The sequence below is a fragment of the Macrobrachium rosenbergii genome, chromosome 33 (genome assembly GCF_040412425.1).
Source record: "Macrobrachium rosenbergii isolate ZJJX-2024 chromosome 33, ASM4041242v1, whole genome shotgun sequence".
Lineage (NCBI taxonomy): Eukaryota > Metazoa > Arthropoda > Malacostraca > Decapoda > Palaemonidae > Macrobrachium > Macrobrachium rosenbergii.
The window spans coordinates 5,376,924-5,401,240 of NC_089773.1; the positions used below are offsets into that span (position 1 = coordinate 5,376,924).

The window sequence follows — 24,317 nt, forward strand, 5'->3', positions numbered from 1 at the left end:
TTTCAAGATGTGAATGCATTTCAAGTCAGATGGCCCTATTTTGAGAAAATTTGAGTCTAAGCTCAACAGATACATTAGTTAAAGTTAACCTAGGACTGGGTATTTCATGAACAGTAATTAATATATGTCTATATATATATATATATATATATATATATATATATATATATATATATATATATATATATATATATATATATATATATATATATATATTATATAAAATATGATTCTTTTGCCCTGATAAAAATAAATCTAAACATACCTCCGGCACTCCATTCAAAGTCCATAGGTAAGGGATTGCCAGGACCCGTGGTACAACTACGCTGTCCTGAAGGAGGCCGTAAGTGTAAGGCAACTTTACCTTGAACCATTCTTGCAAAGACCCGGTACCTGAAAATAATAAACAAAATGGCAAACTTTGGGTCAAACGTTGTATTTTCAGTTTCATGCAACCTGACCCGCCACCACCCAGAATTGTGACATAAGACAGCAGTTTGATTTTGATCTAATTTTATAAAGTCCTTTGGACGTTCTTACGCAGGAATGGCAAAAACTTTTTTCATAAGTAATGTAATATATCTATACAAAAAGTTTCTTATCCTAAGTTACATGACTTTCTCTACCACATCTAATCCCCTGTTCTTGTCAAGAGGCCCAAGTGTAGGACAACCTTCGTAAAAAAGAATAAAAAAATTCATGCATGCAAAGGTTACTACACTTGTGGTTGATCTTTAGATGGAGAGCAGCTGTCCTGTAGTTACCCAAGAACTGGGTTATAGAAGAAGTTACAGACTTTTAACAATTCACTTTTCTTTGGATTCTCATTCGAACCTCTTGTGCCAAATGGAGTTAAAATCATGTCGACCTGACTTTAAAAAATATTAATTTAATACTATACAGGTGACGGCATATTTATTTCATACTACCTGTTCTTATTGCCTTGTCTAATAAAATCTAGTCTGATAAATTCCTTTGATTGCCATTGTCAATAAACCATGAACACAATCGTAGTTTTATCCGTCACCAAACGTCATCATCATACAAGAGAACTGCAACAGAGTTTTCACTGGAAGCATTCCAATTTAATCAGAGCCTCAGCGATAAGCAATTTCTGGCGCCTTGCCAGTTTCTCTGTCGCCCTGACATCTACTGTGTTCGGAAATTTGCCCAAGACAAGACAGTGGGCATTTTGCATTTGTAAACATGTGCATGTGGCTTCTAGGCACTTTGACTGCTGCAAAAGCCATTAATCCCAACCTCTAAAGCAACCCCTCCCTCTTCAGTCAAAATATATGTGATGCTTGTTATATCACCATGTACACATTGTAACTAGTTTTATGTAAAAAGAAAAACAGTGTTTGCTATCAAGTTAAAATTTGTCTATTTATTCCTGTGGTTATCATGTTGATTTTATATCCTACATTCTTCTTACATCAATGAACAAAGTGGTATCACCAGGAAAAAACTATTTCATACATAGAAAACTTCCTAAGAAACACTCTTTTTATCATTTATAAATGGCTGGTACTGGCCTTAGATATTCATATTTTAATGAATACGTTGTGCATAGATCCGTATACAAATAATGAAACTCTTTCATGATTTCAATAAATTTACCTAAAACAGCTTAAATCCCTTAGACAGCACAATGTTTATGCCAACAGTTTCTCCTTCAGTTCTGGAAATGAGTGCATGGCTCACACCTCTCTCCCTAAACAAATACAGTACTGCTGAACTTACTCTGAACCTGCAGCAAGATTTCATGCACTGCGCTGAGTAACTCCAGGAGTTGCGGCACAGGGGCTGGCACCTCAATCGTGGGGCTTTCTAGCATCTGCAAAGCTGCCGACACACCATCAAAGCTGCAAAGAAAACCCCTTTTCCCTCTAGTTCCGGATACTAATCAGATTGATCATTCTAGGCCTGAGAATTGTCATTAGATATACGCAATGAGCAGAGAAACAGAAGGTAGATATCCTTACGCATTTTTTGGAATCACCCGGAATAAGATATCAGACAAATGGTGACTTAGACTAAGGTCTTGAAGATGCCATGGTGATTTCACAACACGCAGAACTTGAAGGACGGTGTCCAAAATGGATGCAACCACGTCTGCGAAAGAAACATATTTTATGAAATCATTCCTGAGTCATACAGAAGCAGTCCCTGGTTTATGGCGGGGGTTCCGTTCCCGGAGGCGCACCATAAACTGGGACATCACAATAATAATTGGTATAAATGGCACTCTAAAACCAGGTTACTGTGCCATAAAACCACTTACAGCGCCATACAATCGGGTTAACGGCACCATGAGCCAAGCGCCCTAAAGTCAGAGCCCTGTAACCTGAGACCACCGTAACCCAGAGAATGCCTGTAATCTTCTCATTTTTATCGGGATACATGAAAAGGTATCAGGATGTTTTCATGAGTTTTACAGAAATAAATTGATATATGTACATACCAGAGAAGACCTCTATAGGCTGAGCACTCAGCAGGAAAATGAAATCTTGAGTTATCAGGTGAAGGAGTTCTGCTCTTTCCAATTCATTCAAAGTACTTCGGGCTATTGTGATGCAGATTTGAGTACTGTTAAGGAGATAAACCAAAGTTATCAATCTTTTTGACAGAAAAGTATGTTTACATGCAAAGCTAAGATTATAATAATGTTTCAAAGCCTTAACTCCAGTCTTTGAACCTTTATCTTCTACTGAATTCAGTGTAGCATCCCTTTTTACAAATATTCTATAAAAATAAACAAGAAACTAGTGTTTTCAATCCTTTTCTCTACTGAATGTCTGCAGACAAGGCTTTCCTTGTAGCACAGGTGCCTTCACGTTTAGAACTTGTTCTCTGATTACTGTACTTCATGTTAACATAAGAGTTCATGTGAAATATCAAAGAAGAACAAGTTATCATTTCTGAATGTTCAGACATTCAGGTATAGCATTTCATTTGAAGTTTCTGTTCCCAATATAAGTACTGTATATGCACCAGAGTAGATTAAATTATCTTAGTGTCTCAATAAAATTATATAAATTTAATTCAGTGCATACTCTGATAAATAAACTGCTGCCTTGAGTGGTGTTTATCGAAACAAAGAACAAAACTAAACAAATTCAGTGGACGATGGTCTTCAAATATGAGGATTTTTGTTTGATCTGGAGATCGTGACACCCTACTTCAGTTTGATAACTAGCTATGCCTTATCTTCAGTGAACAGTGTGGGAATTAGGCTAATACAAGTATTTCCCCCCTTTTAGATGTTTCATTTTATGATAAATTGAGTTTGTGATGGGGTTAGCAGTTCCAATGGTTTCGAAGTTATGACAATACTGAAAATATTTTAAATGTTACACAGGCAGCAGCACGCGATGGCGTCATGAAATTCTTGGAGTTTTATGTTTGCGATACAGTTAATTCATATTTTATGTTTATGATACAGTAATTCATATTTCATTAAAGGATATGTATGTACAGTACTGAGAGAGAGAGAGAGAGAGAGAGAACTAAGGCATGTTTACAGTTCCAAACATGAAAAAAGTTAAGTATATCTTAGTTTAACCAGACCACTGAGCTGATTAACAGCTCTCCTGGGGCTGGCCTGAAGGATCAGATTTGTTTTACGTGGCTAAGAACCAACTGGTTACCCAGCAACGGAACCTACAGCTTATTGTGGAACCCAAACCACATTATGACGAGAAATGAATTTCCATCACCAGAAATAAATTCCTCTAATTCTTCATTAGCCAGTCGGAGAGTTGAACACTGGGCCAACAGCATGCTAGCCAAAAGCTCTACCCACCCCTCCAATGAAGAACTAATACAAACATGAAGGCACCTCTGCTGCATGGAGAGCCTTGTCCACAGAATTTTCAAAAGGGGAACTCACATGTTTTGTAATAAGCTCTTGGTGTCAGTGAAACCATACTCGATCCTCTGAATGATCTCCGAATCCCCGGCAGGAATCTCGCCCAAGTAACCGCCGACAGTTTCCGTGACGGAACGCTTCCGCCTCTTGGTTTCGTCTTTGAACAAAACGTTAAACGATGCGTTGACAGTTCTGATTGTCTCCTCTAGTTCTTGCATTAGGTCTTTGACAGTGGATGTGGAGTGTGAGTCCAACAGCTATAAATAAATATCGAGTATGATAATCTAAAATAAGACAAAGCTTTAGGAACCAAAACAGCCTAAGATAAAAATGCTTCTCTGACAATGGAAAACTTTATAATGAGACACATTTCACTTTTCATCTCTGGACTAGTTCTTCATTTCATGAGAAGGTAATTCATTTGATTTCTGACACTGAGATGAACTTAAAAAGTGCAATTCAAAATACTGGGTACTGATGAAAAATATAGGACATGCAGAAATCTATAAGGTAGATGCAAAGAAGCAATATGCAAACGACTTCCTATTACAAAATTTCCTGAAACTTGACATGTATAAAAAAAAGTACAGACACCAGAAGTAAAAGAGCAAAAGCTAGTTGAAGAAGTATGAGATAACAGAATTCATCCGTATGAATGAACAAAATCCTTCAATAATATTGTGGAAAGAAAGATAGAGACTATACAAAAATTTCAATGACTGTCTTGTTGAAAAGATGATGGGAAGTTCTAAGAAGAAGCAATTACAAAGAGGTGATTAAACGAAAAGAACAAGACGGAGAGAGAAGTACACTACTGATGAATGGTAATCATAGGAGTGACCTACCTCCTGCAACGCAGCAGGGTCAGACAAAGGTTCCAATACAGCCTCGATCTCGTACAGGTTTCTGGCACTGTTCTGGTCACACAGGAGTTTTTCAAACGTCTCCCAGTCACTCGAACTGATGTCTGGCCAAGAGCTTTTAGCACAAGTCCATGCAGCCAGCCTCTTCTCTTGCACGAGTACCTGTTCAGCATTGTATGTTGAGGAGGAATGTTAACTGTGATAGAGCAGATACGTAATTTGTAGAAAAAACATTTCACAAACAGGCTCACACAAACTTATATACACGCAGTCCCCAGGTTAAGGCTGTCTCGGTTTATGGCGTTTGGCTCAGGGTGCCGTTAACCTGATTTTTCAGCGCCGTAAGTGGTTTTACGGCGTCGTTACCCAGTTTCAGAAGTGCCGTAGGGGTGCTTGTGCGCTATTTATTCCCATTATAATTATGACATTCTCGTTTATGCAGATTTTTGGCTTATGGCGTGCTGCCGGGAATAGAACCCCCGCCGTAAACCGGGGACTGCCTCTACACACACACATATAATCAAAGAGCCAATAAGATGAGCCACACAAGAGGTTCATTTCTGTCACAGTGACCAACAGCACTTACCTTGGTTAACGTCACGTTGGCAAAGGTCTTGAGGAGTTCTAGTGTGACAGCTGAAGGGACATTACCGAGCCACAGTGCCACACCTTTGGGGGGAAGGAAATGTTAGAAATTTCAGTTCTGATTCTATTGCAGATTTCAGCTCAGAGAGAGAGAGAGAGAGAGAGAGAGAGAGAGAGAGAGAGAGAGAGAGAGAGAGAGAGAGAGAGAGAGAGAGAGAGAGAGAAATCTGAAATGTACCATATTTTGAGCTTGTTCTTTTGTGAGGGCCAAGATACTTGAGCCCTTCTAAAAATCCTCTTGTCTCTTACAGCAACTGAACACATCCTTCAGACAAACAAATTCCTCCAAAGTGACTCAGTGAATTGCAACTAACAACTAGGATATTCCACCAACCAAGCGAATGCAGAGTTTGGAAACAAGAGAAAGAAACAAAACAATGATATATATTGTCAATCATTATGAAAACAATCCAAAACGCTTTGGATGACCTGATGTTCCAAAGGTTTACGTACTGTTGGTAACTTTTAACGCCTTCGTTGCCAAGTTCAAGGAAGTGTGGACCAGCGGGAGCATCTTGTCTAATTTCACCCGAACTTCCGGCAGCATGCGATCAACGGCTACAGCCACCGACTCTCCAAGGCTGAAAAGATGGAACAAGGAATTAGATTGTATTTGGAAAATCTGAAGAATAGAGGTTTTCATCTGATGAGTGCATTTAGCTAAAATATTGGTCTATTGGTCTTAAACCTATCTATAATAATAAAATCTGAGTGGATCTTGTTTGTCCTTCCCCTGTGACAGTAGGGGAGACATGTAGTAACACTCTATCCAATGAAGGTTTTAAGCTTTTTATGATCATTAAGTAACCACAGTGTGCTCAAGGTTCATTCGTCCATAACAGCATGCATGTATAATATGTAAAAGCATACAAGAGGCTTTTGTAAAGAAAGTTCTTTAATGGATATAGTACAGCAGTGCAAGTGAGGTTAAACTCTGAAAGCTGAAAGAAAGTTTTCTGTTTGGAAGCCAAGGTCACCGAAATGCTCTAGAGTTGCGTAAATTCATTGTCTATTGTAAGAATAAATCCTTCACTTAACCATTAGTTACAATAAGCACAGAAGTGAAAAGAATGGAAAACATAAGTGCATTAAAGTGCATACCATATTCATTCTTTGTTCCCTCTTACCCAGTAATATTTGTAGGCCCAGGCACAAGAAGATTGGGCAGCAACGATGTCGCAAGCATGACAGCCGTGTGAAGTTCTGGGATATCTTCAGTGGCTTTCGTAATTCCCACGACCTGGAACTCCGTCTTATTGACAGTCTGAACAGCAGTTGTCAGCAACTGTGCATAGGGGTCAGAACTGTGCTGAAAGTACCAAGAGCGTTTACCATTAGCTGCAGTACAAGGTTTTAACTGCGTGATTTATCTAAAACTTTTTGACTTTTGAGAAGGACTGTATCACTGGGATTATATACTTTTTTAAAGCAGAGGAGCTGAGATCTGTAAACCAAATTATGACTGGTGACTGTAAAAGCATAAAAATTCATGTACATGATCTTCATATGGACCGAGATCAGCTTTACCTAATGGTAAAATAAAAAACTAATGTCTATCTTTGAACAAGAGACCAAATAAGACTTATAATCCAAAAGGCAACACTTCAACTAAATTAGCTCAAGGAGAATGCAATGATTTCCTTTTGCTTTTACCTAAGGTGATCATATTCTTTTTACTTACAAGATCTTCCCAATACTAATTCACTTACATTTTCCTTAGCTAATATTACGAAATTGCTTACCATTTCAAGTTCCTCTATCTATCTATCTGTCTTTCTATGCGTCTCTCTCTTTCAAAAATTCAAAAAACACATATTTTTTTCAGCCTCACCTCCTCAGAAGTAAGCATGGCCATAGTTTTTGGAGACAGGAGCATCCGAACCTCCTTAGAGCTGCTAAGTTCCGTAGGTTGAACGTACTCCCCAGCCAAGTCGAAAAGGTTTGTGAGACTGTAGACAGAGAAAAATCCATAGGGTTTTTGTAAACCATGAAGATAACTAAAAGATGAATGCCACTTTTGAAAACTGGGCCCCAAGACGTTTAGGAAAAAAATGATAGGGCTTATTTGGCGAGTTACATCAAATGCTTTCGACATCTTCTGTTGAGCAGAATTTCATAAACAAGGAGAGAAAGCATGCATTACCTGTCAGTATCCCACCCGGCTTTCTGAAGAACTGACATGGCTGATATCAGAGGCTGTGCGGCAACGCTGAGGGCATCCAGTGTGGTAGCCAACGGTGCCAGCGCCTCAAGCCGCCCCAGCGAGGCCAAAAGTCCTCCAACCTCATGGACCAGGGACTCTGCTTCATATCCTCCTATGGCTTTTAAGACATCCGAGACCTGAATGGCAAGTTGGAATACAATACTATCAATCAATTCTACATATTTCTATGGGAAAACTCAATAGTGACAGACATAAATAAAATAAAGAACCTGAAACAGCAGACGATAACAAGCTTTACCTTGTCGATGAGATTAGATGCATCCAGAGAGCTCATGAAGATGCGGCTTATGTTCGCTATTTCACTGCTCTCAATTCTGCAGAGGCTGGTGGAGATGCTCGAGATATCATCACTAGTGGGCGCAACCAAGAACTGCCCCAGCTGACTGGGTGAACACACTATGGTCTTGATATCTCGGTAACCTACTAAGGAGAGCACCTGAATGAAACAAGATAAGAAGCAGTTTTTATAATGATCAATCAATTTTCATTTCAATTTGAGTTTAAGGAAAACTATCAGAATACATTTCAGTTATTTTGGTTATAATTGAGTAACAATATAATGCTAGATCCTTACTCAGTGGCCGATAAGGATAACCACATTGCATTCCGACCAAGACGTCTAGCCTGATATTCACGTATGTCAAAGACCTCAACACTGGTATCAAATGCATCGTTTACTCCAAGCATGGTCCAAGAACACCAATGCAATATTTAAAAAAAAAAAATGTACAGGTAGTCCCTGGATTACGACGGTTGCTGGTTACAGCATCCCAACTTTACATCGCTTGGCTCACCGCACCATTAACCTGATTTTACAGCACTGTAAGCGGTTTTATGGCACCGTACCTGGTTTTATGTCACTGTGACCCGGTCTTACCTTGCTGTAACCCAGTTTTACAGAGCTTACAGTACCATAAGCACCATTTACTCCCATTATTATTATGATGATCCGGTTTACAGCGTTTTTTTGGTTACGGCGTGCTGTTGGGAACGGAACCCCCGCCGTAAACCAGGGACTGCCTGTACGCGGATAAAATCATTTGGAATCAAGTTAAGCAATACACTTGTTGATCAACTCACCCTTGACATGTCAATCTTGGACTCTAAGATGGCATCCACAACATCATCCTCGAAACCATATTTGCTGGTTAAGATGTTCTTCATTTCCTCTGGCGACCGAATGACGTCACCGACACACAACCCGTTTTCTGTAAGAGTGATTTGTTTATTGCAATATGAAATCTAATACTACTAAGAGTAAATAATTAAAAATATAAAATTTTAATACTGCAATTACATACCTATCATAATAAAATCCGAAAGTGTCTGATCTTGTATGTCCGCCCTCGGGTGACAGTGGGGGAGACACGGCACAGCCACCCACCCCCTGCAAACCAGTTTGTCCGCACCGGGTGGGGGCAGGGTAGGTAGGGGAATGGGGGGGTAGGGGAGATATCCACCACCCTCCTGCAAACTGGTTTGTCCATCCTGGGTGGGGGTGGGGTAGGTAGGGGAATGGGGGGGGGGGTAGGGAGATATTCACCCTCCTCCTGCAAGCCTGTTGTCCATCCAGGTGAGGGTGGGGTAGGTAGGGGAATGGGGGGTAGGGGAGACATCCACCCTCCTGCAAACCTGTCTGTCTGCCTCAGGCAAGGGCGGCATAGGTAGGGGATTGGGAGGGTAGGACAGCCAGCAGCACCAGGTTCCAGCGCACGTAGCACAAACCGACAAACTCGTTAAGTAAATAATTAGTCGATTGTCTTATTCAAACAAATCTGAGATTTACAAAGGGTGCATATGTATGGGTGAATCCATACTAAATGAAAAGACAGACAAATTACATACCCATGAGTGCTGTGAGATTAGGGCTTGCGATGACATGCGTGAGATTAGCGAGACGGCTGATGCTTGAAGGCAGTGAGGCAAACTGAGATAATTTCATTTCATTTAGCGTCTTCCCTGTGTTGTTCATTAAAGTATTGATTCTGAAAATAAAAGACAAACAACTAATTAAAAATAAGTTTGATATACTCTTTCAAAACTCCAAATCAAATTTACATAACGCTGTCAAAAGATAATACTACAAAGCTACAAGTTTATTTGGATGATGACCCATTCCCCTCATTATGCCGGCCTGAGATCCTAGATATTAGGACATTCGAAGCTTGAATAATTATTTTTTCCTTGCCAAGTTTTTCTACGATAACTGAAATAACTCATTAGGTCTCACGATCATTCAAAAAATTTTGTCTCCTATATCAGATTCAAGTCTTGTTATCTATTTTGCTGACAATCAGCAATGCTAGGACTTCTGGCAAGGCCATAATCACCAATGGTTTCTCATAAAAGGATGTCTAGGGCAGTTTGACTAAAGTGAGAAATGACTGACACAGAGACTTGAGCCATTCAAAGGGTGAAGCATTAAGCAGGAGTTAATTGAACTGAATTCATAAAAGCAATACTCAACCATTAACCAGGGGTGGAATATTGTTTTTACGAATTCAATTGCAGAAATACTGACACTTCTTGTCCAGGTTTTAAGTGGAAAATTGAAGCGCAAAAAGAGTTCTAGTAACTCATTATGCAAATAGTTACATTATTTGGGCAATTTCAGTTCAAACAGAAAGTTTGTAAAGCTAATAAAACTAAAAGTAAGCAAACTGGTAACTGTAGATTTGAAGTGTAAATGTAGGGACAGAATCATACTCACAAGGCTCCAGGGTAAGAGTCTATTGCGTCGTCTGCCGCCTCCTGCTGACATTTGTTGTCCAAGTTGCACACATAAGACTGCAGGAGAGACAAGGGCCACTGGCTGGAGACTATCCTGGACTTGAAGTGACCTGGGGTCACCGTCAGTTTCAGCCAAGGGAGAGAAGCACATGGTTAAACTTTACAAGTCAGTGTTCAAAAAAGGGCTTCGTGAAAGGAACCTGCCACAGATAGGCTTGTTCCAACAAAGGGCTTTCAAAGCCTTCCATGCGTGATGGTGAAACTTATCAGGTACATGCATTCAGATATCAAAATAATGTCTTTATTTTCGTAATAAGAAATGTTCAGGAATTCAGAAAAATGCAGAAAATTTCCAATAAACGTTAAATCTAGAGTGTCTGTAAATCTTCATAAATTATTAATTTATAAGGGATAAACAAATTACATATGAAATAAAGAAGGGCAAATTCATTACTTATAATATTAAAAAGTAAAATGCTTTTGGAAAATATGAACATTCGCTAAAGTATATAACTTGAAGAAATTCTTATGAGGACTGTTTTGTGGGAGCACCTAACCTAATAAAAGACAGTGCGAGGTGAAATGTGGAGTGTATTTCCCTTAGAATTGCGCAGAGATGTGGAATGCTCAAAAACCACCACGTACTGTATACAGTATGTTTGTATAATAATGGATGCTTGTGAGAATTATTTAGACTTTACCCCTGTATAGGCCTTATTATTGTAACATTTATATATAATATATCCTATATATTTGTACATTACTGAAAACACTCTCTTCAATAAATTTATGCAGTGGACTCCACCTATTCGCGGTTCCGGATTTGCTGCTTTACGTATTCGCGGATTTCTCTGCGGAACATGTATACACATTATTTGCCGAAAAATCGCCAATTCACGGTATTTTTCATAGAGAAACATTCACTGATTAGATCTGTATTTCCACATCACTTTCGTGACTAAATGCACTTTTTGTGATAAAGCTACTAAAATACTCAGGTATAAGTGTTATTAGAAGGTTTTTGGTGTTCGAACTATCAAAATAGGCAGTTATAAGTGTTTTTAGAGGGGTGTCAAGTATATGCAGATTTTTGCTATTCCCAGGGGGTTGAGGTACACATCCCCCCCACAAATACCAGGGGTCGGCTGTAATGATAAAATAATAATAGTAAGTATTGATTGGCAGCGCATTAGGTGCGGACAAAATGATAAGAACAAACATTTCAACTTTGGGAAAGAGACAAATGGAATAAGCATATCTATTGTGACTATTCTGAAAGGTAACTTTCTTAACTATTTTACCATTACTTCATAGTTTAAAATGTCCCTTTTAGTTTTCTGTAAAAGAAGACTATTGAGATGGCTATTTGTCTGTTCATCCGCACTTTTTCTGTCCGCCCTCAATCTTAAAAACTACCGAGGCTAGAGGGCTGCAAATTGGTGTGTTGATTATCTACCCTCCAATCATCAAACATACCAAATTGCAGCCTTCTAACCTCATCAGTAGTTTTTATTTTATTCAAGGTTAAAGTCAGCCATAATCGTGTGTCTGGCACCGCTATAGGTACTAACAACACAGCCACCACTGGCCCGTGGCTGAAAGTTTCATGGGCCGTGGCTGAGAGTTGCCCGGGTCTTGGCTGAGTTTCATACAGCATTATACGCTGTACAGAAAACTTGATTGCTCCAAAGAAACGTCAGTGAATTTTTTACTTGTTTTAAATCACAGACAGACTTCGCTCCATGCCTCGTGCTTTTGATGTGCTTGGGAGCTTCAAAAATGAAACTAAACTTCGCATCTACAAATGTCTTTTCCCCTGCTATAATTTCATCTTGCGATTCTACGTGGCACTGTCATAAGTGGGTCCTTCAAAAGTTTTTGCAGTGATTAATGAGTACAAGAAAATCAGCTCAAAAAGTCAATCAGTCATTTCCTGCGGCACCCACAGGGATGCATAGGGCCTCGATGCACTCACGCCACCACATTATGTCCTGGGATAACTCCTCAAGATCGCCCCAACACTCATCTCCTGCTTCCTGCCTCATTGTCCTCGACCACGTCTCCTTTGGCCTACCTCTACCTCTTCTCCCAAGGGCAACCCAAAAAGTAACATTTTCAAAATAAAGGAAAAATGAACTAAAAAAAAATCCCCTTTTTCCATTCTCTGACTGCAAAGGAAGTAAACTCAGACCTGACCTGTTACTTTTACAGCTTTGTTTATCAGTTGTCAGAGAGATAAGAACTTACCCAGGTGCTTTTGACTGAATTGAACTGAATATAGAATTTAGACCAAAGGCCAAGCGCTGTGACCTATGAGGTCACTCCGCGCTGAAACGAAAACTGACAGTAAAAGGTCTGAAAGGGGTAACGGGGAAAACCTCAAAGCAGTTGCACTATGAATCAATTGTTAGGAGAGGGTTAGGGGAAGTAAGATGGACGAAAGAGAATATGAAAGGAGGTGAGGTACACTAACTCACATGCACTCTGGTACTGAGGAGGGACTGTAGATTTCAACCCCGCCAGGAGAGCGAAGGGGAACGCCGCAACCACAATGATACTCAGAAGCCATGGCTGAAAAGAAAACCTCGTGAGTGTTCAAAGACTACCAAACAATGTAGATCTAGTGTTCTGCTCTAAATTCACTTCATTCTTTATGTCAACATAAGCATCTATAATAATGACTATAATAATGAAAGGCGAGTGGATCTTGTTTGTCCGTCCCGGTGTGAAACGCGGAGTGTCAGGAATGTATGTTCGTACACTTTCGTGTCGACTGTGCAAACTACAGAGTCGGCGGGCTGGCGTGTGCGCAGCTTAGTACACGCCATCAAGCTCATGCAGAATAAAATTCTCATTTCAATCCAGTGAGAGACAGGAGGATATGATACCAAGAAAGGCATACGTTGGAATAAACGATGGAACTTTCGAAGTAAATTACCTCTATAAAGATTGAATATGCAGGGAGCGGGAATTGTTGACAAGATCATAACATATTTAGCTGGATAAAAAAAAAAATGGGATGAGCCACAGTGTGTTGCAGTAGTTTGGTTATGTGATAAGAATGAGAGATGCTTACCCAGAAAAATACAGTGGGGAGTAAAACTTTAGAACTGTGGCTCTCAACCAGGGGGGGAATCTCAAGAGTTTCAGGGGTGGAATTGTGGCCACAGATTGGCAGGCTAAAACTGATTCTAGGACCACACAAAACCCAGTGTGCATCGGTCCACACTACTGAGAGGTCACGCTGGTCTCTCTCTCCACTAACTTGTATGTTTGTGTTAGTATTTTGTTGCATATTATTTGGAATGCACCTTCTGAGGCAGACAATTTTGGAGGGGGGGAATGACATTCTGACATATGGTGAAAGGGTGCATGGACAAAAAGGTTCAGAACCACTGCTTTAGAATGAATGGGTCTTGACAATTTAAAATGTAAGTTCTTTGATGAATGATGTGTGGGTGTCTCTGTGTTTGAGAGTATCAACATGGTTCTGGAAAAGAATTTCTATTGTTTTATGAAGGAAATGCAAACATCTGATGCTGTCTTTTTGAAGGAGAAAATCAATTTTAATTCTGGAAGATAGACATTTTAGATGTGGCAAGATTTTTAGTGAAGTAAAATACCTTAATTAGGATTAAATGTACCATATCAGCTACAAATGTCAGAGTATGCTGATAACTTCTTTTGCTCCAATACTATTCAATATAAGTTAAAAATATTTACAATACATTGCTAGTTTGATACAAGCTTGATGGTATGCGTTACGCTGCGCTGGAACCCGGCGCTACCTGTCATGTCTCCCCTACTCTCCCGATCCCCTACCTACCCCGCCCCCACCTGGGGCGGACAAACAGGTTTGCAGGAGGTGGGAAGATATGTCATGTCTCCCCTACCCTCCCAATTCCCTACCTACCCCGCCCCCACCTGGGGCGGACAAACAGGTCTGCAGGAGGAGGGTGGATGTGTCATGTCTCCCCTACCCTCCTGACACAAACAAGAAAGATCCACTCGGATTTTATTATTATAGATAACCTTACTATAAATCCAGCCTCCAAAAATACCTCTTAGATTCAGGTGGTGAAAAGAGTGAAGCTTTTCCAACTTACCCACTGCCTTCGGTACTGGAGATAATGTCGCCAAAAGGAGCATCTTAGCTGTGTCCAGATGCCACTAGCCATGACTCCACGGCGTCTCTCCCTCTGCAATTGGGTCAGAAGTTTGACACGTCAAATATACCTGCTTGGGAACATTTTGAGAATTATGTTTCTGTGAAACTGACCTGAAGAGATGTAATAGTTAAGTCATCATTCAGAAAAATATTAGGTTGAAATTGTAAAGAACACAGGATGTTTTGATATACAAAATGGTACTTAAATACAAGCGTGCCTATAAAAATCCTCTCATTCCTTTACAAACAGGGATGAAGAATCCCCCCAAAAATTTCTAACACTGTTCGACAATGATAATAGATTTTTTGGGACTTATTATATGATGTGGAATATCACAGAATGGAATGGAATATGGAGTTTAGACCAAAGGGCAAGCGCTGGGACCTATGAGGTCATTCAGCACTGAAACGGAAATTGAGAGTAGGTAGGTTTGAAAGTTGTAACAGAAGAAAACCTTTTGCAGTTGCACTATGAAATAATTGTTAGGAGAGGGTTGAGGAAAGTAAGACGGAAGAAAGAGAATATGAATGGAGGCACAGTAAAGGGAATGAAAGGGGTTGCAGCTAGAGGCCATGGAAGGGACGCTGCAAAGAACCTTTAGTAATGCCTACAGTGCATCCTGTGAGGTGCACTGAAGGCATTACCACCCTTAGGGGGCGAGATAAATAGGAAATGATCACTGCCACAGAATTTCAGCAGTAGCTGAATCTCACTGGACACCCCAAGAGACCCCCACCCTATAATGAAGTTGCTCAGATCCCATAACAGTGGAAAACGAATGAAGAATATAACTGTAAGCTAATAAAATTATATATATATATATATATATACATATATACATATATACATATATATATATATATATATATATATATATATATATATATATATATATATATATATATATATATATATATATATATATATATATATATATATATATATATATATATATATATATAAACCACCACATTCAAGTCTTCATTCCAGAACACCATCCCCAATTCCAGTCTCCATCCCAAAACACCATCCCCCATTCCAGTCTTCATTCCAGAACACTGTCCCCCATTCCAGTCTTCATTCCAGAGCACCATCCCCCATTCAAGTCTTCATTCCAGAACACACCCCCATTCCAATCTTCATTCCAGAACACCATCTCCAATTCCAGTCTTCATTCCAGAATGCCATCCCCCATTCCAGTCTTCATTCTAGAGCACCATCCCCAATTCCAGTCTTTATTCCAGAACACCATCCCTAATTCCAGTCTTCATTCCAGAACACCATCTCCCATTCAAGTCTTCATTCCAGAACACCATCCCCAATTCCAGAACACCATCCCCCATTCCATCTTCACACCAGAACACCATCTGCCATTCATCTTCATTCCAGAACACCATCCCCAATTCCAGTCTTCATTCTAAAACACCATCCCTTATTCCAGTCTTCATTCCAGAACACCATCCTCCATTCCAGTCTTCATTCTGGAACACCATCCACAATTCAAGTCTTCATTCTGGAACACCATCCCTCATTCCAGTCTTCATTCCAGAACACCATCCCCAATTCCAGTCTTCATTCCAGAACACCATCCCCATTCCAGTCTTCATTCTGGAACACCATCCCTCATTCCAGTCTTCATTCCAGAACACCATCCCCATTCCAGTCTTCACTCCAGAACACCATCCGCCATTCCAGTCTTTATCCCACAAAACCCCCCTTTCCAGTCTTCATTCCAGAACACACCCCCCATTCCAGTCTTCATTCCAGAATACCATTCCCCATTCCAGTCTTCACTCCAGAACACCATCCTCCATTCCAGAACACCATCCCCCATTACAGTCTTTATCCCACAAAACCCCCCTTTCCAGTCTTCATTTCAGAACACACCCCCCATTCCAGTCTTCATTCCAGAATACCATTTCCCATTCCAGTCTTCATTCCAGAACACCATCCCCCATTCCAGTCTTCATTCCAGAACAACATCCCCCAATCCAATCTTTATCCCACAAAACCCACCCCCATTCCAGAACACACCCCATTCCAGTCTTCATTCCAGAATACCATCCCCAATCGAGTCTTCATTCCAGAACACCATCCCCATTCCAGTCTTTATCCCACAAAACCCCCCATTCCAGTCCTCACTCCAGAACACCATCCCCCACTCCAGTCTTCATTCCAGAACACCATCCCCTCCTCCAGTTTTATTTCAGAACACCACGCCCCATTCCAGTCTTCATTCCAGAACACACACCCCCATTCGAGCCTCCATTCCAGGACACTTAAATATATAATGACAATAACACCTTCAAGGTTAGAATCAGACAGCGTAAACAGTAGACAAAGGATATTGAGGGACATTGATCAACAGCTTCAGAGGTATTTGCAACGAATGTCAAAGTATCGACCAGGCTAGACAAAGAAAGCACAGATTCATTTTACAACTTCACGGCAAATATATTATGCATTGTCGTGACCACTGTATCCAAAAATATCACCATGCAAACGACTTACTGAGACTGAACTGAGCTGAATATAGAACTTAGCCTAAAGGTCAAGCCCTGGGACCTTGTGAGTTCATTGAGCGCTGGAACGGAAATCGAAAATAAAAAATGTCTGAAAGGTGTAACAGGAGGACAACCTTTAGCAGTTGCACTACGAATCAATTGTTAGGAGAGGGGTGAGGAAAGTAAGATGGAAGAAAGAGAATATGAAAGGAGGCACAGTAAGGAACGAAAGGGGGTTGCAGCTTGGGGACTAAGGAAGGCACGCTGCAAAGAAGCTTATTATTATTATTATTATTATTATTATTATTATTATTATTATTATTATTATTATTATTATTAAGTTTTGTTTTCTCCCTAGCTGGAATTCAGTTGTATGCAATCTGTTTGTTATATAATTTTTAATATTTTTACTATTATTCTCAATATTAGTAATGTCATTACCAATTTTATAATTATACTATTTCTTCTACTTCTTCAGAAACTGTGTGGATATTGCCATTTATCATTTTTATAGTTTCATTTCATCTATCTATTATTATTATTATTATTATTATTATTATTATTATTATTATTATTATTACGATTCGCTGTTGTCTTTGTGAAGTGTTTGCCTTTCTCTATATTTCTGTCCGTTCTTCCTTGCCATTAACATTCTCTCTATTCCATTCATCTACCAACATGATTTGTCTATTATAGACTAGAAATAGTGCTACACACAAACATGCAAAAAAATATACACAAATAAACACACACACATACATATATGGCCTTCACCCGATACCCGAGATGGGGCATGAACGAAAGCAGTTGCGTGGTATGTGGCCCAGTGACGGATAATTGAGAGGGCTCAGCCAGCAATAGGGACAAGGGGAAGCGCATTGTTGGTTGTTCTGTCTATGGACAGGGGTCAGGAAGAGCTGTCAGGACTGATCCTTCCATACACCAACGCTGGGGATCACTTTCCGTTTCACATCTCTCTTGTTGTTGTTGTTATTATTATTATTATTATTATTATTATTATTATTATTATTATTATTATTATTATTATTATTCAGTAGGTGAAACCTATTCGTATGGAACAAGCCCACCAAAGGGGCCACTGACTTGAAATTCTCTGAGCTTCCAAAGAATATTATTATTATTATTATTATTATTATTATTATTATTATTATTATTATTATTATTATTATTACTATTATTATTATTATTATTATTATTATTATTATTATTATTCATTAGGTGAAACCTATTTATGGAACAAGCCCACCAAAGGGGCCACTGACTTGAAATTCTCTGAGCTTCCAAAGAATATTATTATTATTATTATTATTATTATTATTATTATTATTATTATTATTATTACTATTATTATTATTATTATTATTATTATTATTATTCAGTAGATGAAACCCATTCATAAGGAACAAGCCCACCAAAGGCGCCACTGACTTGAAATTCTCTAAGCTTCCAAAGAACATTAAGGTGTTCATTAGTTAGAAGTAAGAGGAAGTAAAGGGAAATACAGAAAGAAGAGATCCCACTTATTAAAAAAGAAAAAAAGAAATTAATAAACACATAAACAGATCCAAATGTATCAAAATGCAAGACGATTAGCATTACGGTGGCAATGCATTGCACCTTCGCTTAGAACTTCTGAAGAAGTTCCAACTGCGCGACTTCCTCTGAAGAGGCTGTTCTACGTTCTGTAGGTCCGCCAAGACTGTGTAAGGAAAATTCATTGTTATCTGCATACCTATACCTATACCTATGCTTATACCTATACCTATACCTATGCTTAAACTTATACGCCGTTGAGAGGGAAGAGAGAATGAGACGGTCCGTCGACCAGCAAAAGAAAAAATGGAAAGAGTTTCGAATTATCTGTCCTTATTCCTCTGAGAAGTTTGCCAGAAGAGAAAGGAAGAAGTATAGACTGATTCAATATATCTATCTATTTATCTATCTATCTATCTATCTATCTATCTATATATATATATATATATATATATATATATATATATATATATATATATATATATATATATATATATATATATATATATATATATATATATATATATATATATATATATATATATATATATATATATATATTAACAGCCAAAGTGAAATGCAAAACAGAATAAAAATGCTTAGAACACAACTCGACTTGACTAAGATGGCAACAAATCAAAAGCGGGTACAATAACTGTTTTAGTTTTCTGTAAAAGAAAACTATTGTGCCGGCTTTGTCTGTCCGTCCGCACTTTTTCTGTCCGCCCGCAGGTCTTAAAAACTACCGAGGCTAGGGGGCTGCAAATTAGTATGTTGATCATCCACCCTCCAGTCATCAAACATACCAAATTGCAGCCCTCTAGCCTCCTCGGTAGTTTTTATTTTACTTAAGGTTAAAGTTTGCCATGATCGTGCGTCTGGCGCCGCTACAGATGCCAACAACACAGGCTACCACCGGGCAGCAGCTGAGAGTTTCATGGGCCGTGGCTGAGCGTTTCATACAGCATCATACACTGCACAGAAAACTCGACTGAGCAGAAGAATCTTACTAGTTATTCTTTGTTCCCATTCGTAGCTCAAAAATTCAGGAAGACAAAGAAATGATAAAACTGTACAAGTTCAAGGTAAAGACCACGAATCAATTGTCTTCAAGGTGAGAGAGAGGTCTGGGAGCTAGGCATTCAACTAGTACAAATCCATACTCTGCTGATGACAGGCAAACATGAATGTCCTTTGTCGTCGCCTGAATTGGCAGACAGCTCTTCGACAGGTCATTATCAATGAGCGACCCCAACGGAGTTTCAGCTACTGCAGTGGAATATAGAATTTAGCCCAAAGGAAAACTGAGAAAGGTTTAACAGGAGGAAAACCTTTCTGCAGTTGCACTACGAAGTATTCGTTAGGAGAGGATGGACAGCAAGGTGGAAGAAAGAGGACATGAATGGAGGTACAGTAAATGAAATCGCCACTATTGTGTTCTACCCAACAAACGGAGTAACTAAGCAACAATTCTCGCCCTTCAAAACACCTTGATTGCACGAGACAACCGATCAATAACTACACTTAATTTAGCTTTTCTTTCTGAAGGTTTCTTTTCAACCTCTACAAACATCAACAAAAGACTGTAAATATCATTAAGATAATGACCCCCAAGGAATTTTAGTCCTAGGTAACGACCCCCCAAAAACCCTTGGGGGTCACTATCTAGGAAATCCATTAGGGGGTCAATATCTAGGAAAACCATTAGGGGGTCAATATCTAGGAAAACCCTTGGGGGTCACTATCTAGGAAGACCCTTGGGGGTCACTATCTAGGAAAACTCTTGGGGTCACTATCTAGGAAAACTCTTGGGGGTCACTGTCTAGGAAGACCCTTGGGGGTCACTATCTAGGAAAACTCTTGGGGGTCACTATATAGGAAAACCCTTGGGGGTCACTATCTAAGAAAACTCTTGAGGGTCACTATCTAGGGAAACCCTTGGGGGTCACTATCTAGGAAAACTCTTGGGGGTCACTATCTAGGAAGACCCTTGGGGGTCACTATCTAGGAAAACCCTTGGGGGTCACTATCTAGGAAAACCCTTGGGGGTCAATTTCTAGGAAAACCCTTGGTGTCACTATCTAGGAAAACCCTTGGGGGTCACTATCTAGGAAAACCCTTGGGGTTACTATCTAGGAAAACCCTTGGGTTCACTATCTAGGAAAATCCTTGGGGGTAACTATCTAGGAAAACCCTTGGGGTCAATATCTAGGAAAACCCTTGGAAGTCAATATCTAGGAAAGCCCTCAGGGTTCACTACCTAGCAAAACCCTTGGGGGTCACTATCTAGGAAAACCCTTGGGGGTCACTATCTAGGAAAACCCTTGGGGGTCACTGTCTAGGAAAACCCTTGGGGTCACTGTCTAGGAAAACCCTTGGGGGTCACTATCTAGGAAAACCCTTGAGGGTCACTATCTGGGAAACCCTTGGGGGTCACTATCTAGGAAAACCCTTGGGTCACTGTCTAGGAAAACCCTTGGGGGTTACTATCTAGGAAAACTCTAGAGGGTTAATATCTAGGAAAACCCTTGGGGTTCACTACCTAGGAAAACCCTTGGGGGTTACTATCTAGGAAAACTCTAGAGGGTCAATATCTAGGAAAACCCTTCGGGGTCAATATCTAGGAAAACCCTTGGGGTTCACTATCTAGGAAAACTCTAGAGGGTCAATATCTAGGAAAACCCTTCGGGGTCAATACCTAGGAAAACCGTTGGGGGTCTCACTATCTAGGAAAACCCTTGGGGGTTACTATCTAGGAAAACTCTAGAGGGTCAATATCTAGAGGGTCAATATCTAGGAAAACCCTTGGGGTTCACTATCTAGGAAAACTCTAGAGGGTCAATATCTAGGAAAACCCTTCGGGGTCAATATCTAGGAAAACCCTTGGGGTTCACTACCTAGGAAAACCCTTGGGGGTTACTATCTAGGAAAACTCTAGAGGGTCAATATCTAAGAAAACCCTTCGGGGTCAATATCTAGGAAAACCCATGGGGTTCACTACCTAGGAAAACCCTTGGGGGGGTCACTATTTCGGAAAGGTCCCTTCTTCTAACAAGGAAAATGAATCACCTATTTTTTTTTATCTCTTTTCAGGCTGAAATCAACATTCTTTGGAAGCTTCAAGAACTTCAAGTCAGTGGCCCCTTTGGTGTGCATGCTCCGTGTGAATAGGTTTCATCTACTGAAATAATAAGAATGTTTCACTTTGGTTTTATGTACAACCCTCCACATGGCTGGCCTATGTACGTTTTCAAAATCAGGGTTCAAATAGCCTCTAGGTTCAAATAGCCTCTATGATGCTTCACTTGCATGTCTGATTACAATAACCATTTCGGGTCTAAAGAAGCTTAAGCGGTTTCTCAGATATGTTGGTTCATCATATTTTAGTGCTTTAAAGACTGTAAGCAGTATTTTATATTCTATTCTAGCTTTTAATGGGAGCCAATGTAGCTCAATTAGATTCTGTCAAGGAACGTAGTCCTTTTATTAACCTGGCGGCTCTATTTTGTACTCCTTGCAATTTTCTTAGTAGGTAGTTAGGGAGACCGTGTAGTGCATAACGTTGCAGTAGTCAAGCCTCGAAAGTATTTGGTTGCAAATTGCTGTTGTCAGAGTATCTTCGCTGAGGTATTTTCCAATAAATTCAATGTTTCTAATGTGCAGTACGTCCTCCCCAGGGTCTCCTACCAGTAATTAGATTGAGCCGAATGGTATCACCAGTGAGGAAGGCACGGTTCACACCATAAACTGCACTTGCACGAACTATTAACGACCTATTTCTCAGCAAAATCTCAACCGTCAGTTACGGGCTGCTGAGGAGCAAGAGCCCGTGTCAGCACAAGGCTGGCTGAATCTTAGCGGTGGTAATAGCAGTCCGTAACTCAACAAACACCCCGGAGAATGCAAGAATTATGGACCCTTTACGAATAGGGCAGCAGTATGATTAACACAGTGCTGTCGCCTTTCCAAGGAACCCCCTTGACGATTTCGATTATGAGCCCAGGTACGTAGGCGTGTCACTCAGGGTCAGCAAATGTGTGGGTGTGTATGCTACAAGAATGACTGTACTTTTACGTGTGGTCGTTCACTATAATCAATTCCTCTTAGTTATGTTTCTGGAAATAGAATTCTGTTTATTACTAAGTGCTTCTGTTCACGTCTGTGGTTCTTAACCTTTTTATTACCACGCCCCCCTCTATGAGTTGGTCCTTCCCTCCACGTCCCCCCCGGCCCTTGCATCTATGAGTAAAATTCCCTCCCAGATTTAATGGAAAATGAAAACAAAGAGAAAGAGAAGGGGTGTTTTTTGGGGGGGAATGAATTACTGAGACACTTGACACTACTTCTTAGCGACTAGATCTTGAATGCGTCATTGAATGTTAAGAGAATAGTGAATTAGAGAATTTTAAATTTTTCTCTAGGGCTCGCGGCCCCCTGGAAATGGCTGACGGGGCACCTAGAAGGGCACGCCCCCTAGATTAAGAACCACTGGTTTAGGTTTATGTAGCCTGTATATTTGTCTGTAAAAAGTAATTGGTAGTTTACTCTATTCTACTATGAAAACAGGGACGAGAACATCAGGGGAACCTATTCTCTATGTTTTAGAGCGTTTCAGTTTTTCGTATTATTTACATATTTAATCTTATTCATACCTGTGTGAATTATACTGAGAATTCCAAACGTAAAATCTTTGGACGATTTGTTACCGTCTTCCGAAAGCGGCTAAAAGTGGTTGGCATTCTTCATAAAGAATGATAACCATTTGTTATCGTCTTCTGGAAGCAGCCAAAGATGATTATCACTCTTAATGAAGAAGGGTACTTTGTTATCAGTCTGATTGCTTCCGATATAACTGCGTGACTCACGAAGGGCTACCTACAGGAACGTAACGGAATATCTAGAGTTTATACCAAAGGCCAAGCACCGGGACCTTTGAGGTCATTCACCGCTGGAAAGGGAACTGACGGTAGGTAGGTAGGATTGTGCAGTTTGCACAATGAATCAATTGTTAGGAAGGTTAAGGATAGCAAGATGGCGGCTCCCTATACGCGAGCCGTTCTCGTGACGCCTTGTTTAGCCAGTTTCCACGGCGACACGGCCTGACGCTGTCGATGTCCCTAGCAGCAAGGGGCCCCTCCAAGGCAAAGATGCTATCTAAGGGACGGGCTTTGTCACGCCACTCATCGGAAGGCGATGTTATTTTTGTCTTTGTTGTATCGTCACAACATTTCACTGACGTCCATTATTATTCAAAATATATTTCGTGACGCAATCAACCCCATCAAATTTAAGGAAAAATATCTCTTGTCAAGAATGAGTATATTATGTTACATTAATCCACGTCGTGCTTATGATTCTTATCAAGGAGTGTGGTCAGTTATGGGAATATCGTTCATGTCATGAAAACGATAGAACATTCCCTTGCGTTCAACCACTCAACCACAATCCCGTTAGGAAGACTCAGTACCTCAATTATTTCACCCTACTGGACAACCAAACATTAAGTCTCTTCATGCATAATTAGTTCCCAGCACTGTACCACTTTTCTATATTTGCGTAATGGCTTTCCCTAAAAGATGTTTTGCCTATTAGAATGTGTTACAGAGGTGTACATAGTTTTGTTTCTGCATTTCCCCACTCTGTCCTAAAATGGAAAACTGCAGAATCTGCAGAATTTTCGATATTGAGAAATGCCACCTATTGGGCTCGTGAAACACTAATACACAAGTTACTGCAGTTTCAGAATGATTCTTCTTC

The 24,317-nt window shown here is 40.0% G+C and overlaps 1 protein-coding gene across 1 annotated transcript in view; it reads right to left on the bottom strand.

The window, feature by feature from the left end:
- Nucleotides 1–24,317, bottom strand: part of LOC136855828 (uncharacterized) — a 105,963-nt gene that overhangs the window by 62,032 nt on the left and 19,614 nt on the right. The window contains exons 3-19 of the mRNA XM_067133184.1: nucleotides 14,440–14,532; nucleotides 12,811–12,904; nucleotides 10,314–10,443; nucleotides 9,449–9,588; nucleotides 8,684–8,811; nucleotides 7,842–8,039; nucleotides 7,523–7,719; nucleotides 7,211–7,328; nucleotides 6,507–6,688; nucleotides 5,833–5,960; nucleotides 5,321–5,403; nucleotides 4,717–4,896; nucleotides 3,893–4,128; nucleotides 2,465–2,589; nucleotides 1,986–2,115; nucleotides 1,744–1,865; nucleotides 266–393 (exon numbers count right to left, since the gene is read on the bottom strand). Coding sequence (XP_066989285.1) covers nucleotides 266–393; nucleotides 1,744–1,865; nucleotides 1,986–2,115; nucleotides 2,465–2,589; nucleotides 3,893–4,128; nucleotides 4,717–4,896; nucleotides 5,321–5,403; nucleotides 5,833–5,960; nucleotides 6,507–6,688; nucleotides 7,211–7,328; nucleotides 7,523–7,719; nucleotides 7,842–8,039; nucleotides 8,684–8,811; nucleotides 9,449–9,588; nucleotides 10,314–10,443; nucleotides 12,811–12,904; nucleotides 14,440–14,511 — 2,391 coding nt within the window. The 5' untranslated portion in view covers nucleotides 14,512–14,532. The remainder of the gene's footprint in view (nucleotides 1–265; nucleotides 394–1,743; nucleotides 1,866–1,985; nucleotides 2,116–2,464; nucleotides 2,590–3,892; nucleotides 4,129–4,716; nucleotides 4,897–5,320; nucleotides 5,404–5,832; nucleotides 5,961–6,506; nucleotides 6,689–7,210; nucleotides 7,329–7,522; nucleotides 7,720–7,841; nucleotides 8,040–8,683; nucleotides 8,812–9,448; nucleotides 9,589–10,313; nucleotides 10,444–12,810; nucleotides 12,905–14,439; nucleotides 14,533–24,317) is intronic.